Here is a 15,072-nt window from a genome sequence, read left to right as displayed (position 1 = left end):
TTCATGCAGACGTAGTTTGTGTAGACAATGTTCTCTTTTCTCTCTCCATTTGTTGTTCTAAATATTCTTGCATCCTGTAAGTTTAGTGGGATCAGAGACATTTCAAAAGAAGTCTTGAGGATGTGTCGTGGAAGTCAGACGAAAGATGTTGATGTTAAAGGGGGAGGGGGGGGGGGAAAAGGAGAAGAAACAAGCATTTATACCCCATAAAGCTACATCTTTATTTTACAGAACTGACTGAAGATACATTTATATTTTCTTTTAGTCTACATTTTTCAAATTAAACGTGTCAATCATGAATATTTCATGTGTGTTGGGATATTTTGAAGCCGTCAGTTTAAACACGCATGCTCATGACAACACTTTTCTTTTATTAAAGAGGATTTGGCGTGTTTAACCCGCAAGACTCATTTTGAGGGGTTTCAGGAAAAGTGTCTAGAGCCTCGATGTGGCTCCAGTGGAAGGAAAAGTGGTTACACGGACAAACGCTTATGGAAGAAAATGACGTTACTTGGCCTTTTACTGGAAGATAATAGCCCAAACGCTCTTGTAGCTGCAATGGAATCTGATTGCTTATAAGCAGTTTTAGAGAATCCACGTGTAAATAGAACCGAAATGCATATTTAATCAGCGATGTTATTCTCTGCCCTTTGTGCTGAGGGAACGATCTGGGCTCCCGTCGAGCTCCATCTCATGCTCAGTGACAGATGTTTTTGGTGTCTCCCGTGTTTTCCGTATTTGTATCGCTCGATTGTATGGACTTAATGTATTGTTACTGTTTGCACAGTATAAAACATCTAAATAAAACATTTTACACTTATGGAAAAATAAGGGTCGACTTTTTTTTTTTGGCGAAAGCTCATGAAAGCAATAATTTGAATGGACAGACGGTGCGTAACGCCAGATGTCTGATCTGATCTGAGTCAGATCTGCTCATGATCACATTGTTTGAATACATTTTACTAAGAGATTGTTAAAACATTTTTTTTTTGCACTGAGTTATCACACGAGAAGTTGCATTTCACTGCCACAGGTGTTAAAATTTCATTATTCATTTTAGTTCTCATGTAAACCAGCATTGGACTTTGCTCCTTAACAAAACATTTCATTGGAATACTAGGATTGTGTTGGATGCTAAAGGTAGGCTAACAAAGGAACTATTTTAAACGAATTAATCACGGCATTTTTTCCCCTCACCTAATGTTTAGGCTATTTAATTTAATTGTAAAATATTAAAGCCCTAAAATAGCCTACAGTTGTGATGGTTAAACCACTTATCTAGGAGATTTTTTAAAGTTGTTAAGTAGACCTAAATCATAAAGCTGGTTTGAACCTTGATAATTCAAACGAGCAGTAGACTGTAGCTATTTAAGAAAATACCCAGGCGAACAGATGGAAGGAGGAACGGTACTGGCTAGATATTAGTCTTTATGGAACACAGGCCTATACGTAATAGTGTGGCAGCTGAGTCAGCATCGACGAAGAAGAAGATTTGCTTTTCGCACAGGTAAAGTATAAGTGCTAAGACTAGGGATAGACTAGGTCGTGGTGGGGTCCTCCTGAAACCAGCAGGCTGGCAACATGAGTGGAAGAGAGAAAGGGGTAGAAGAAGAAAGGAAAAGGTTACCTGTGGTAGAGTAGGAGGTGAGAGATGAGAACTGTTGGATGCAATTACAGAGTGTTCCATGTTAGTTCTAAAAACTTGAGAATTTATATCAAAGTTGCTAAAACTCTAGTTTGTCAGGGAAAACGGAGATGATAAATTACTCTCTGTCCTAATTATAACAATTAGTCAAGGGTCAAGAATTTTTATTGTCATTATGAATATATTTAATAGCACAAGGGAATTTCTTCGGCAGCTCTCGGCTTAAAAGACACATTATTTACACAAATAACACAAAATTGTACAAGTCAATATAAACTATGAACAGGTAAAAATGAAAATTACTCTGATCACAGAAAGACAGAAACATGTACAAACTAACACATTTCACAAAAATCATCAAACATGCTGGAAAAGTCGACAGTTCTTACTAAATGCACATTTTACACAAATAAGATTCATTAAAGGGCTGTTGCATTCTTTATTCAGGTTTCTCAGTATATGATGCACTTTAAGGCTAAACAGAGTTTTAATGACAACTGTGTTTTATTAAAGCTTGTACATTGTATTTTGACATTTCTGTGTCTTAATTGTTTTTTGTGTATTGGTTTTTGTCTTTGGGAAGTGCTGAAAATAGCAAGCTGGCAACAGAGAAAGGTATCTTTATCTACTGGGGTTACAAAATACTTAACTACATTACAAAATACAATAAAAAAATGTTTTTAAAAAGCAGGGGATCTGGTATCTTTAACCTCCTCCCTGATCTCATTTCTTCTCTGTTCTCTAACCTCCTTCCTTGACCAATGACTTTAGGTAATAACAGGAATCAGTAAAAGTTCTAAACAGTTTCCTGTACAGCTGATGGGTGGCACAGTGGCTAATGCCACTGACTGTGCTACAGCAGGTCGTAGGTTCATGCCAGTTCACCGAGCTGCTTACACAAGGAAAGATATGCATGTTGGTATCTACAGCTGGGAAAAGTATGGAGATGTCATCTTCCGTGGCAGGTTGATGTCTGTATTCTCCAGGGTGTGTCTGTAGCCAGGGAAAGTGGAAGAATAGGATGTGGAGTAAAAAGATAAGGAGAAATGTTTGGTGTTGTCACCTTTGTTAATTGCACTTTTCCTGGCTGTGGACACTGACATACTCTGGAGGCTGCAGATACAGGCCTGCATATCTTTCCTTGTGTAAGCAGCTCAGCGAACTGGCACGAACCCCCGACCTGCCATACCACAGTCAGTGGCCTTAACCACTGCACCATGCACATGCTGTACAGGAACCTATTCAGAACTTTTACTGGCTTCTGCTATTGGTCATTATCACAGATTGGAGAACACCAGAGGTTTGTGCTGCTTTTGGATGTTGGACTGAAGGAAACTATTGTTGATTCTCCAACAGTCTACAAAAGCCTGAGATTGAAGGTCATGACTAAGACTAAGAACCTCAGTGTCAGTGGAATGTCTTCTGAAACCAGCAAGCTGAGCAATAAGCTCATAGAGGTGGAGGAGGCAACACGGAGAAAGGCGTGATGAACAGACAGATATCGGAAAGTTCATTCTTTATTGATTCTTTTAACATAGTTACACACGTCCATAGTTACATCCACATACATGCACAAATGCTCTGTGGGTCCTTCGGCCCTAAATGCTGTCTGCCTAGTGAGGTACATCATGAAAGCCACTGCTGGGGGAGCCAGGACACCAGGGTTAGGGGGAGATAGCATCCTCCCCACAAGATTGAAGCTTGAGAAGGTTGAAGAAGACACGGTCTAGGACTAAGATAAAGTTAGACGCCATGGCTTCGTGATGGTGTCCTCCTGTAACCAGCAAGCAGGAAACATGGTAGAGGAGAGAAGGTCGTGATGAAGAAAGGAGAGGGTTATCTGTGGTAGAGGTAAGGAAGGAGGTTAGAGAGGACAAAGATAGGAGATCTGGTAGGAGGTTAAAGATACCAGATCCCCTGCTTTTTAAAAACATTTTTTTATTGTATTTTGTAACCCCAGTAGATAAAGATACCTTTCTCTGTTGCCAGCTTGCTATTTTCAGCACTTCCCAAAGACAAAAACCAATACACAAAAAACAATTAAGACACAGAAATGTCAAAATACAATGTACAAGCTTTAATAAAACACAGTTGTCATTAAAACTCTGTTTAGCCTTAAAGTGCATCATATACTGAGAAACCTGAATAAAGAATGCAAATAACCCTTTAATAAATCTTATTTGTGTAAAATGTGCATTTAGTAAGAACTGTCGACTTTTCCAGCATGTTTGATGATTTTTGTGAAATGTGTTAGTTTGTACAGGTTTCTGTCTTTCTGTGATCAGAGTTATTCTTATAATTAGGACAGACAGAGTGACAAACTAATTTCAAATGAGTTTGAGCAACTTTGATATAAATGCTTGAGTTTTTATAACCAACATGGAACACTGTAATTGCATACAACAGTTCTCTTCTCTCACCTCCTCTCTGCCTACTCCTACTCTACCACAGGTAACCCTTTCCTTTCTTCTTCTACCCCTTTCTCTCTTCTACTTGTATTGCCAGCCTGCTGGTTTCAGGAGGACCCTACTATAAACCCACGGCATCTATCCCTAGTTTTAGCCCTTATACTTTACCTGCCCGAGAAGCAAATCTTTGTCATCTTCAGTCTTTTCCGATTGTTGGGGAGGATGACATCTCCTCACTTTCCCTGGTGTCCTGACTCCTCTTCACCATAGCGTTCATGGTGTACCTCGCTCATCGGATAGCACCAAGGGCCTTGCTGAAAGACCCACAACTGGCCGCGAACCCCAACCTGCCATACCACAGCCATCCACCTGCTATGCAGGGACGTATTTGGAAATTTTGCTGATTTATGTTATCAATTAAGGAGATTGCACAAGGATCTATATCACACTCAACAAAATGATCCAACTGCTTTGACAGAGAACTGAACCTACGACCCGCCACCACAGTCAGTAGTATCAACCTCCTGCTGTACAGGAACACTGCTGGAACTTTTACTGGCTCCTGATATTGGTTAACACAGCTTAGCAAAACAGTTTATCATGCCCTGACAGAGAACTGAACCCCAACCAGCCATAGCACAGTCAGTGGTGTTAACCACCAAGCTCTCCACCTCCTGTATAGGTGTGTATTTACTGGTTTCTGTCATTGGTTAATGCAGCTTGGCAAGGGAAAGGGGTTAGGCACACATTTTAATTTCTTAAAACAGAAACATTAAAATTAACTTAGTATCACACAGTCACACAGTAAGAGACACACAGCACCCACACGCATTTTCTTCAAGAAATGCATTTGTCTAGTTACATTTACTATGCTTTTTAACCAGGGTTTTGCATTAGTCTACTCAACACATTTTTAAAAAGTGAAAATACGGTTTTAGTGCGCAGAAATAGGCTGTATTACATCGAGACTGACCATTAATACTCGTTTAATTTAATGCGATATTTAGGCTCCCTGTGATACAGTCTAGGACAACCCACATTTAGATTACGTTTAAAAGAGAAGGTTAAAAGACTAAGAAAATAGCCCTAAACAAAACTAGAGTAGACTATGATCCACTTTCACAAAAAAACTATTGAGTTTAATTTGTAATGACAAACATTAGGACTCTAATAGTTGATATGGAATAAAGAGTATTTATTTATACTATCACATCAAGTAATAGCCTGGGCTTTGAAATAACACATCTGTACTCTACCGCCTAAATTATCTCTTTCAGTTGTGGGCTGACACGTTCAAAATCAAAACCTGACCTATTTTTAAAAATAAAAAAATAATGTTGGATTTCCGCATATTATCATCGTTGCATTTACTTTTCTTCTAGGCCATTTTCATTGCCTTTTTGTTTGCTATGGTAGCACTAGCCTAATAATAAGATTTTTGGCTACCTTTGGGTCAGTCACATTTCAGTGACATTTTGTTGCCCAATAACAATTACTCAAGCCTAACCTAACCTATAATTAGGCACCATGGGTTCTTTTAAACGGGCTTTATGAAGCAAATAACTATGACCATTCATCCCGCGAGTCATTTGATGACTCAACCTTTGAACAGGCAAGGTAAGCAAAAGTTTAAAAATTAAAAAATACTGTAAACAGATTATATGTTGGATTGTCTACTGTCTGTAGTTAAAGTGGCGTTAATTTTGATTTCTTTATCTTTGAAACGCGGTGAATAACGGTGTCATTGACACATAGGCCACATGTGGCAACTAAAGACGGCGGTGACAGAGCTCTCACTCTGAACATAACACACGCCGGGACACACGAGCACAAGCGACGTACTAGCCGATCAGAGAGCAACGCAGTGACTCGTCGCTACAATAGACAATCTTCGGCAGTGAAAACAGAACATTCTGCTTCCTGTCCGTTGCCATGGCAACATGTAGCAACAACAGCACCTAGCGTAAACCTGGATACGACCAAGAGAAACGCTGCATTCAGTGCTGTGATTAATTCAGCGTGTTTGTTTTGTGGATAGACGTATACAAATCGTTAAAAGGAGGCATTTTTCTTTGGAGTAACAATGAGTCAGCGGCAGATCATTCAAGGTCAGAGTCACAACCAGCTTTGATTCATAAGCAGGGGATACAGCAGCTGGCAGCCTAATTCACACTGTCTTTACTATTTGTGCTCTGCAGTTTTCGAGCAGTATCAGAAATCACGGATGCAGTTTGTACAAACTGTTGCTGATCTTGCAGTCAGACCACAAAACATAGAAATTCTTCAAAATGCTGGTAAGAAACCACATTATAACCATTAATAATATATTAGCATTACCTGCTATTTGTAGTGTCTTCTCTCCTGCAGGTGTGATGTCCATGTTGCGTCCCCTGTTGTTGGATGTGGTCCCCAGCATCCAGCAGACAGCAGCGCTGGCTCTGGGCCGCCTGGCAGACCACAGCGATGACCTGGCTGAGGCTGTAGTGAGGGAAGACATCCTGCCCCAGCTGGTCCACTCTCTGGCCTCACAGAACGTCAGTATCTCCTCCTGCTAATTTATTGCTCCTGGACGTGTGGGGCCACTGGCAGTTTGTCTGTGCACTTAAGAGGCTGCTGTAAGAGAGGGGAGCGAGAGGCGGACAGAGGCTGTCACCCTGCCGGACCCCAGGGTCAGCCTCCTGAATGTTAAAGTGTGTTCTGGACTAACTTGGCAGTTTGCCTGGGGGCTACTTCAAAACCTAAGAGCCCTCTACTATGAGAGCAACCAGGCCTTTGTTCTCTCCCGCTTTCTCTCTGTCAGCCCACTCAGGCACAGAGTGCAGGGAGACAAGGCCTAGTTCTTGTTATTAATGGGACATTGCATCCTCTTATAATAATCTTTAAATCTGACCCAATTCAACTTGTACATAAAAACAAAAATGTGACCAAAAAACAATCAGTGTTTGCTGCATAACACATATACATGTTACATGATATACATCTAAAAAATCATAATATGTAATTTTCTTAACATAAAAACACTTCTTTATGGAAATTTACATATTTTATTATTTATTTCTCTAATGTGAAAACCCAGTTTTACAACTGTTTTAATGAAAAACAAATTGAAGAGGGGTGTGTGCTCCAACTCTTAAACAGCCCAGGGGGCACTCCAGGGTACATGAGATGTTTAAATCATTTATTAGTTTGAAAATAATTAAAGGGACCTACAAAGAATTTCATTTCAGGCTTTGCATGAGATTTGTATCTAATTACAGAACAAAATAATTTACTTGTATGTTATTTCTAATAGAGGTGTATTAAGACCCTCAGTTTATTGATGTATATACAGTTTTTCAGAGTCATTACAGTTGACATGCGTATTTGTTTGCAGAGGTTCTATAAGAAAGCAGCAGCATTCGTGCTACGTGCAGTAGCCAAACACTCACCTGAACTGTCCCAGGCTGTGGTGGCCTGTGGGGGGGTGGACGCCCTGGTTCTCTGCCTGGAAGAGTTTAACCCCGCTGTGAAGGAGGCTGCCGTCTGGGCCCTGGGCTGCATTGCACGACACAACGCATGTAAAGAGGACACACTGACACTGGATTTTCATGACTTGACTTGAAGATACATTTTGTAATGGCATTTTCACTAAAACATTTAATATGAACACACACCAACATTCGCATATTCAGGTTTCCCACCTTTCTCCATTACTATACAGCATTGTCACAGTCCGTTGTGGATGCAGGAGCTGTTCCCCTACTGGTATTATGCCTTCTGGAGCCCGAGATGGCCCTTAAACGTATTGCAGCCTCCACCCTCAGCGACATTTCCAAACACACACCAGAGCTGGCCCAGACTGTGGTCGACACTGGTGCCATTGCACATCTGGCTCAGATGATCCTCAACCCAGATGCAAAGCTGAAGGTAGGCCAGCTCAAAGGAAAGCATCACTTAAACAGCTGCCGATGTAACACATGATTACATGAAAGGAGAGGATTTTAAATATCACCTCTTGTTGTTAAAAAAATGTTAATTTGGGGTTTTCTTTTTTTAAAAAGCTCTTTAACAATGCATGGCAAATAAGATCAAATCAGTATCTGAGACATACACTAAATATTCATGTAACATTAGTTCCTCAGGAAGCTCAAGGTTTTTCTGTTTTAATGTTCCATGTCATTTCTCTCAGTCACATAATACCAATGATTTTAATAGTATATTTATTAGAAGAGATAAAATATTTGTTTTTGAAAATATACTTAAATTAGATGCTGTCTAATATTTGTGTTTTATTGGTTTCCATTCTTTGATATTCTTCTTTCCCTTATACTGAACTTTTCTGGATTTCAAGCAATACGGCGATTTCTGAATTAAGTGTAGATGTGACATCTCAGCTGCACACATTTTTATTTTTTGTAAAAAAAAAGTTTGGCCATCCTTTTTTTTCAAGGTGACCCTCTAATCATATTTTGCTCATGATATTTTTGACCTTTGACCCCTATGCCCTAAATTTTCTTTTCTTTTGTTGCCTCAGGGCAACGTTGTGCTTAACTGCACAACTGGTATAAAATCTGCCTGTTTTCCACAATAGCACTTTTATTCAGTTTCATAACATAACAAAAATTTCATTGATAGACTTTGCGTTTTGATCATCAAATGTTAGGCAGCATATTCCAGTATGTATTGAAGCAACCGGTTAATTGATTAATGAACATATGATAACTGATATTACTGACTTCACCTCACAAGTTCATTCCCTGTGAAAGGCTAGGGAACAGCTGCTGACGCTGTGAAGCAGAGGCGTACACAACACTTTTCATACATTACTTTGGAGTGTCCTGACAGCCTGGCTTCCTGCATCTCTCCTTTTTAATCTACCATGATGGGCCAGTGACATTCATGTCTTGTTTTGTTCAATCAAGCCCCAAACCCAAAGATTTCATTTAAATAATGATAGAAAACTTTGAAAAAAGAAAATTCCAATACTGAGAAGCTGAAACCAAACATTTGTAATTGAAATGTTTAAACAATTAATTTTCTTGAGTGCTTACACTGGTTGTGCTTTTCTATAACGATTCCTATATGTTACTGGTGTAAGTCTTAAGGTTTTAATTCCAACAGTTACTTTCTTCAGTAGTTTCACTGACCGTCAAACCTACTGCAGGGTGCCATTCTTCCCCACTGTCTTCTCCTCACTATCATAGGGTACATCCCTCCTTTTCCTAGCAGGCTGATTCCAGGCTATAGATCAATTTTCTGTGAAACTCAGTGCAAATAAAGAAACACTTTTAAACACTTAGTACCATTTTACATGCCATATGAGATTAATACAGTGGCCTACAAAAGATGCCTAAATGCACAATGTTGTCCTAGAACAACAAACAGAAAATAGCATTTTTCCTTAAATTAAAATTGAAAATTCACTCACAAATAATGAATTAATTCTAATTAGATGTTCAAACACATGCCAGTAGTGTTTATTTCTAAGTTATCAGTGATTATTAGGACAAAAAGTGATCAAACATCTCACCTTGAACACAGACCATGCAGCCAGGTGGCAACACTTCCTGAAAGGAGGTCCCACCTTCCCCCTTGACATCCCATCACACCTGAAACTGATTTTTTATAGCCTATGTGATAATGCATTTGCAAGTGTAAAAAGTAGAAGAAGAGATTTTCTGTTGCCTCAGGACAACGCTTTGCAGTAGAGGGTTAAAATGATTTGAAAATTCTTCCACACAACTGTATGCAAATGCAGTGTTGAAATAATTAAATGAGAAATGTTCGTCATCACAGACTTAAAATCTTTACTTAACATTTTTCTGGATCCACACAATAATCTGTTGCAAAGGATTTTCTTAATCTTATAATGCAAATGAGGCAGGGTATTTTTTTCAGTGTACTTTATGCTACATTGAATACAATTTCTAGTTGCAGTAAATCAACCTTTTTGAGTAAATGTTACAGATTACTAGTGTTGTACAACCTGCCAAGATAGTGGAATAGAGTAACAAATTTGTGTTGTGATTTCATGCTGACAAATTGGTAAAGTGTGAGTAAAAAGTGATAGTTCAGCTGTAAAGGACTATGCCTTCGGCTGTGAAGACAAATGGAGAACAGTTCAGCTGAAAGCCATCAGTTGCTAAGACGGTGCTTGCAGCAATACTATTTTATCAGCATAATAAGCTCAAGTTAAATACACTCGTCACTTTACAATGTACCTTGTTTTTACTGTTCAGTAATTTTTTTTATATCTTTTTGTTTGATGTCTTTATTGCACTCTGTTTTGGTTAAATTTAAGTACCTTTTGGCAACCAATCAAAATGCTATATTAGCATTGAATGCAGGTAGATTTAATAAGTTTAGATAGTATGTTTAACGCTTTAAAAAAACATATAATTTAACAGATGAAAAAAAAGTGATGTTCCGACATAATTCAATTTCAGTGGCAAAAATCTGAATGAACTAATTAGCCATGTTTTTGTCTCCATCCAGAGGCAGGTGTTCTCAGCCCTCAGCCAGATCAGTAAACACTCAGTCAGCCTGGCAGAGATGGTGATAGAGGCTGAAATCTTCCCTGCAGCAATAGCCTGCCTCAGAGACCCGGATGAGTATGTCAGGAAGAATGTCACTACTCTGATGAGGGAGGTGGTGAAACACACACCAGAGGTAACCACTATTTGCCTAACCCTAACCTTACCATAACTTTAAACCAAGTCATCACCACAAAATTCAGTGATTTAGGAAGAAGACGTCAGAAGATGACACCACAATGTGAGCGTGTAAACAAGTTTCAGTCCCCACAATGTGAGTAATATGAGGTTCACAAGGACAACTGGACACAAAGTAATGCATGTATATGTTTCCAGTTGTCCCAGGTGATTGTGAACTGTGGTGGCATGGCAGCAGTGATCGACTATCTGGGTGACTGCAATGGAAACCTGCGGTTGCCAGGGATCATGATGCTGGGATATGTGGCAGCTCACAGTGAGAACCTTGCTATGGCCATCATTCTTTCCAAAGTATGTGTGTCTGGTTAATCTCACCTGCATGTGGCAGCTGAACCCAGCATTCCTACAGATTGATTATGTAGGCCATATGAGGTGAACTGGTCTTGTTGTGTGTCCTCCCGTCCTGCAGGGGGTGCCCCAGCTGTCCCTGTGTCTGTCTGAGGAACCCGAACAACACATCAAGGCCGCTACAGCCTGGTCCATTGGTCAGATAGGGCATCACACCCCTGAGCACGCTAAGGCGGTGGCCACAGCCAACCTGCTGCCTAAACTGTTGCACCTCTACATGGACGCCAGCAGCTCAGAGGACCTGCAGGCCAAAGTAAGACTACTGAAACTAACTAAAATCAAAGTGAAAAAAAATCTTTTATTCTTGGCTAATAGCTATAATGAATAGTCCACTTAAATTTTTATACAGGCTCGGTAATTCTTTATCATCTTAAACTTAATGCGACTTATTTTAAAGACCATACATGAAGAAATTTTGAGTCACAGGTCAGCTGAGATCAGAGATTAAGGCAGAGGTCACTTGCTAGAAAGCTAGATAAACAGTGTATTTAACTTCTCTTGTCCTTTACTTTCTAGAGTAAGAAGGCTCTGAAGAGCATCCTACAGAAGTGCACCCACCTGCCTGCTCTGGAGCCACTCCTCTACGACGCTCCAAGCAACATCCTCAAACACGTGGTCTGCCAGTTCAGCAAGGTGAGCGAGCATCACAAGCATTTTTAATCCAGATAAATCTCAAACTTTAAAATTTAAGAGATTATGATCACACAGGTTTATACAATATCTTTTTATTATACACCCTCCCATCAAAGGTGCTGCCTCATGACAGTAAGGCTCGCCGTTTGTTCGTGACCAGCGGGGGTCTGAAGAAAGTGCAAGAGATCGATGCCGAGCCCGGGTCCCCTCTGCAGGAGTACATTAACGCCATCAACAGCAGTTTCCCCGAAGAGATTGTCAGGTGCACACAGACATGCTAAACACTTTGTTCATCTGTGTGTATCTGTGAGAGAAATAAACAGGAATCTAGGAATGAGTCATCACAGCACATGACCATAACAAGCTGTGTGCTGCTGTAGTGAGAAAGGTTTCCTTTCACTGTCACAAAACCTGTCCTACAGCTTGTACTTTATTTTGGAGTGTTTTTCAGAGGAACAAAATGATTCAGTAACATTATTCTAAATAAAATGAATTCAATTGAATGAAATAAATTAATTGAATGTTACATAAGAATAAACTCAACAGATATACATAGGTTAAACTATATTAAATGGATTAGGAACAAAAAGTAAAGTTCAGCATTAGCTGAAAAATAATGGTAAAGGAAATCTATGTCCTTCAGTATAAGTTATTTACAGTGTGTGTGTGTGTGTGTGTGTTTTCTTTCAGGTATTATTCCCCTGGATACTCAGACACCTTGTTGGAGAGGTTAGAGAACTTCCAGCCGGCCTGACTTCAGTTCACACTCTGTTATTTGAAGATGCACAGTGCATATGCCCTGATAATACAATTAAGCTGTTTTAAGTGGTTTTTCCATCTGTTATATTATGTTGAGGTTACACTCTTCTTTCCAGCTAGTGTTAGTGACTGCAAGTACAGTGTGCATTATGCCAGAGCAGGATATGTCCACTACAAGTGTCATTACTGTTAGAGACTGAAACGAAAAGAAAGCCCATCATCTTTATTATGTGCCGCCTTTAAATATTTTGCCTGAGGCTAGGAACACCTTATTCCATTCAAACAACTTCTGCACTCTTTAACATTCACTACCAGTGAGACATTTCTACCAATGTCTTTTACCCATTAGTGAGAGGTCAAAGGTCAGGTTCAGTAACAGAGCAGCAACCTTGGAGGTGGTGGGGAATTAGTGTATTGCTCAAAGACATCTTAGCAGGCTGAATGCTTGTATAGATGTGAATCTGAGCCCTTGTTTCAGACTAGCGCACTTCAGATAAGCAGTCTACTATAGAAAAAGTTTTGTAAAAGCATAAAATGCCGAGAAGAAACAAATAAATGAAGACAAGTAGCTGGGATAATGAATCGCTTCCTCTGCTGTGGTTTTCTGGGCGCAGACTGACCCCTGGCGGTCGTGCTCTCTCACTACATTCAGCTGTGCGCGCGCGAGCAGCGGCTGGAGGAGCCGCTCTTTGTTTATTGTCTGCTGGGTCGTCTCTGATTGTTCACCACATTGTAGTACCGGTGCAAATACTCCAGCCGCCACCGTCTGTAGAGATCAGAGTTTACACCCACATTGGAGATATTTTATTGTTTGGTGTAACTTAGGTCATCTCAAAACGTTTTCTTAGAGAACTGAACAAGTTTTCGAGCTGCACGACGGATTTCCCTTTGTAAATAAATCATTGGCTATGAAGAGTTTAGCATATAGGACTATGCTGTAATCTATAAACACACCTGTTTACGCGTTAACGGAGGCATTCAACGAAAATTCACAGCAACACGATCGAAAAAATAACCTGGATCATTAGAGCTTGTCCGAGATGCGCAGGCGTGTGTGTCCAATAGCCCGTTGTGTCAGTCTCCTGGTAGGACAAGATCTTTATTTTTATTTGCCGATGTTGAACGGAAAGGCAAACATTTTGTTAAAATTAAAGGTGCAAAAATGTCGGAGTTAGACATTTAACACTATAGTAAAAATAAAATAAAATAAAATAAAAACTGATAAACCGTTTCACTGGGATGAACGCAAGCATCTTAAATGTGCGCACATGGCGGAATGTAACGAGCAACTCAGACTTTAGGATGTGACAGCTGCTGGCTGAAGTGTTCCGGGATGATTTGGGCTCAAAAATGTAGGATATAGCATTTAAATATTAGTTTCAAGTCTCCGGGTGTGAGACACTAATTAGATGAACTACAAACTAATGAAAACAACCAGTCACCAAAATACGCGTTTATTATTGCAGTAACATTTAGTTCGAAATGAAAAATAGCAAATGAATATTAAGTTCCACATACTGATTGAAAAAACAAAAAAAATAAATAATCTTCCGTCTCATGTGTGGGGTGATATTTTGCATACTGGACGGAGACTTAACTTTTGAAGGACAAAAGGCTGAACGGAATGAAAATATGAAAGTGACCAGTTTTAGATGAGCAGATTGTTTTTTATATTTTAATTGTGGATTTAGGTTAAAAGAGGAAACAGCGTCATATGAACTCCGACTCAGCTGGAGAACAGTCTGTATAAGCATGTCACTACAGATTTGTTCTGACAAACAGGTAAAATTTACCGCATTTACAATCTTCTACGAGTTTCATGAACTAGAAATCCAACAGGGTGATATGTAAAATAAGGTTCATTTGTCCGTATAACTCATCTCACTCAGGTGGTTGTGGTTATATCCTATGTCTTAATCAGTTAAAAAAAAAACGGAGAATCGCCCATTAATAACACATTACCATTTGTCGCCATTTAAATCTTATCTTCCTATTTGCAAACTGTTAACAACTTATTTACATCCTTATCTTTCAGGTATAGATTTATTTTGTTGAACTGCATTATACGTTATATAATCAGCAAGAAGTGGTGATGAGACCGATGCACAAAGGTAATAATTACACTATATAAGCAATGCCTCTGATTTTGTTAACAAAAATTTAAATGGTGACAATTAAAACCCACAAAGCTCCTTTTCTTTAACCCTGCATATAGGAGTCATATGAAACCTGGGTTAAAACAATGTGTCACATATGATTTAAACTTTCAATTAAACATTTTAAGCACTGAAAAAATGAACAAGGTAAACAGCCAAGAACAAACATTGTTAAGCAGAACGGGTGCTTTAATTTGTTTAGGTGAAGGCTTGTGAAGTGGAGTGTATTATCACCATCGTCATTAAAGAAGAACAATAAACATACAACATCATTTTGGCCTTTGAAAGGGTGCTCTCGACGACCACTGTGAGGCAGCAGTAAACACACACACAGTTATGCTTAAGTCTAGATAGTGTACAAGCACTGCGGGCTGCTGTGAAGCCAACGCTCATTCTGCAAAGGGGATGTGCTG

The 15,072-nt window shown here is 39.5% G+C and overlaps 2 protein-coding genes and 1 long non-coding RNA gene across 3 annotated transcripts in view; 2 read left to right on the top strand and 1 right to left on the bottom strand.

The window, feature by feature from the left end:
- Window positions 1–3,132, top strand: part of bmi1a (bmi1 polycomb ring finger oncogene 1a) — a 16,545-nt gene extending 13,413 nt beyond the window's left edge. The window contains exon 20 of the mRNA XM_020609626.1: window positions 2,929–3,132. Coding sequence (XP_020465282.1) covers window positions 2,929–3,132 — 204 coding nt within the window. The remainder of the gene's footprint in view (window positions 1–2,928) is intronic.
- A 27-nt stretch (window positions 3,133–3,159) lies between these two features.
- On the bottom strand, window positions 3,160–6,430 carry LOC109965518 (uncharacterized). The gene is made up of 3 exons (XR_002275660.1): window positions 6,391–6,430; window positions 3,619–3,650; window positions 3,160–3,485 (listed from the first exon to the last, which is right to left on the bottom strand). It is a non-coding gene; the product is annotated as an uncharacterized LOC109965518 (long non-coding RNA).
- spag6 (sperm associated antigen 6) lies at window positions 5,967–12,569 on the top strand. Its single transcript, XM_020609572.1, has 11 exons — window positions 5,967–6,161; window positions 6,252–6,347; window positions 6,421–6,587; window positions 7,427–7,610; window positions 7,754–7,959; window positions 10,528–10,701; window positions 10,902–11,054; window positions 11,173–11,364; window positions 11,628–11,744; window positions 11,861–12,006; window positions 12,435–12,569. Exons 1-11 carry the CDS (start codon window positions 6,137–6,139, stop codon window positions 12,496–12,498), a joined length of 1,524 nt encoding a protein of 507 aa, XP_020465228.1. The 5' UTR covers window positions 5,967–6,136; the 3' UTR covers window positions 12,499–12,569.
- The last annotated feature ends 2,503 nt before the right edge of the window (window positions 12,570–15,072 follow it).

Source organism: Monopterus albus, unplaced genomic scaffold (genome assembly GCF_001952655.1).
Source record: "Monopterus albus unplaced genomic scaffold, M_albus_1.0 scaffold100.1, whole genome shotgun sequence".
In the NCBI taxonomy this organism is placed as follows: Eukaryota; Metazoa; Chordata; class Actinopteri; order Synbranchiformes; family Synbranchidae; genus Monopterus; species Monopterus albus.
The sequence above is the reverse complement of the archived record's forward strand: the minus strand, read 5'-3'. Positions and strand labels throughout refer to the sequence as shown.

What these genes read in the sequence shown, in the direction of transcription:
- spag6 (XM_020609572.1), top strand. Translation starts at nt 6,137, where the DNA reads ATGAGTCAGCGGCAGATCATTCAAG. An exon ending in TCAGCGGCAGATCATTCAAG is followed by an intron (nt 6,162 to 6,251) that starts GTCAGAGTCACA and finishes TGTGCTCTGCAG; the next exon opens with TTTTCGAGCAGTATCAGAAA. An exon ending in TGGTCTGCCAGTTCAGCAAG is followed by an intron (nt 11,745 to 11,860) that starts GTGAGCGAGCAT and finishes CTCCCATCAAAG; the next exon opens with GTGCTGCCTCATGACAGTAA.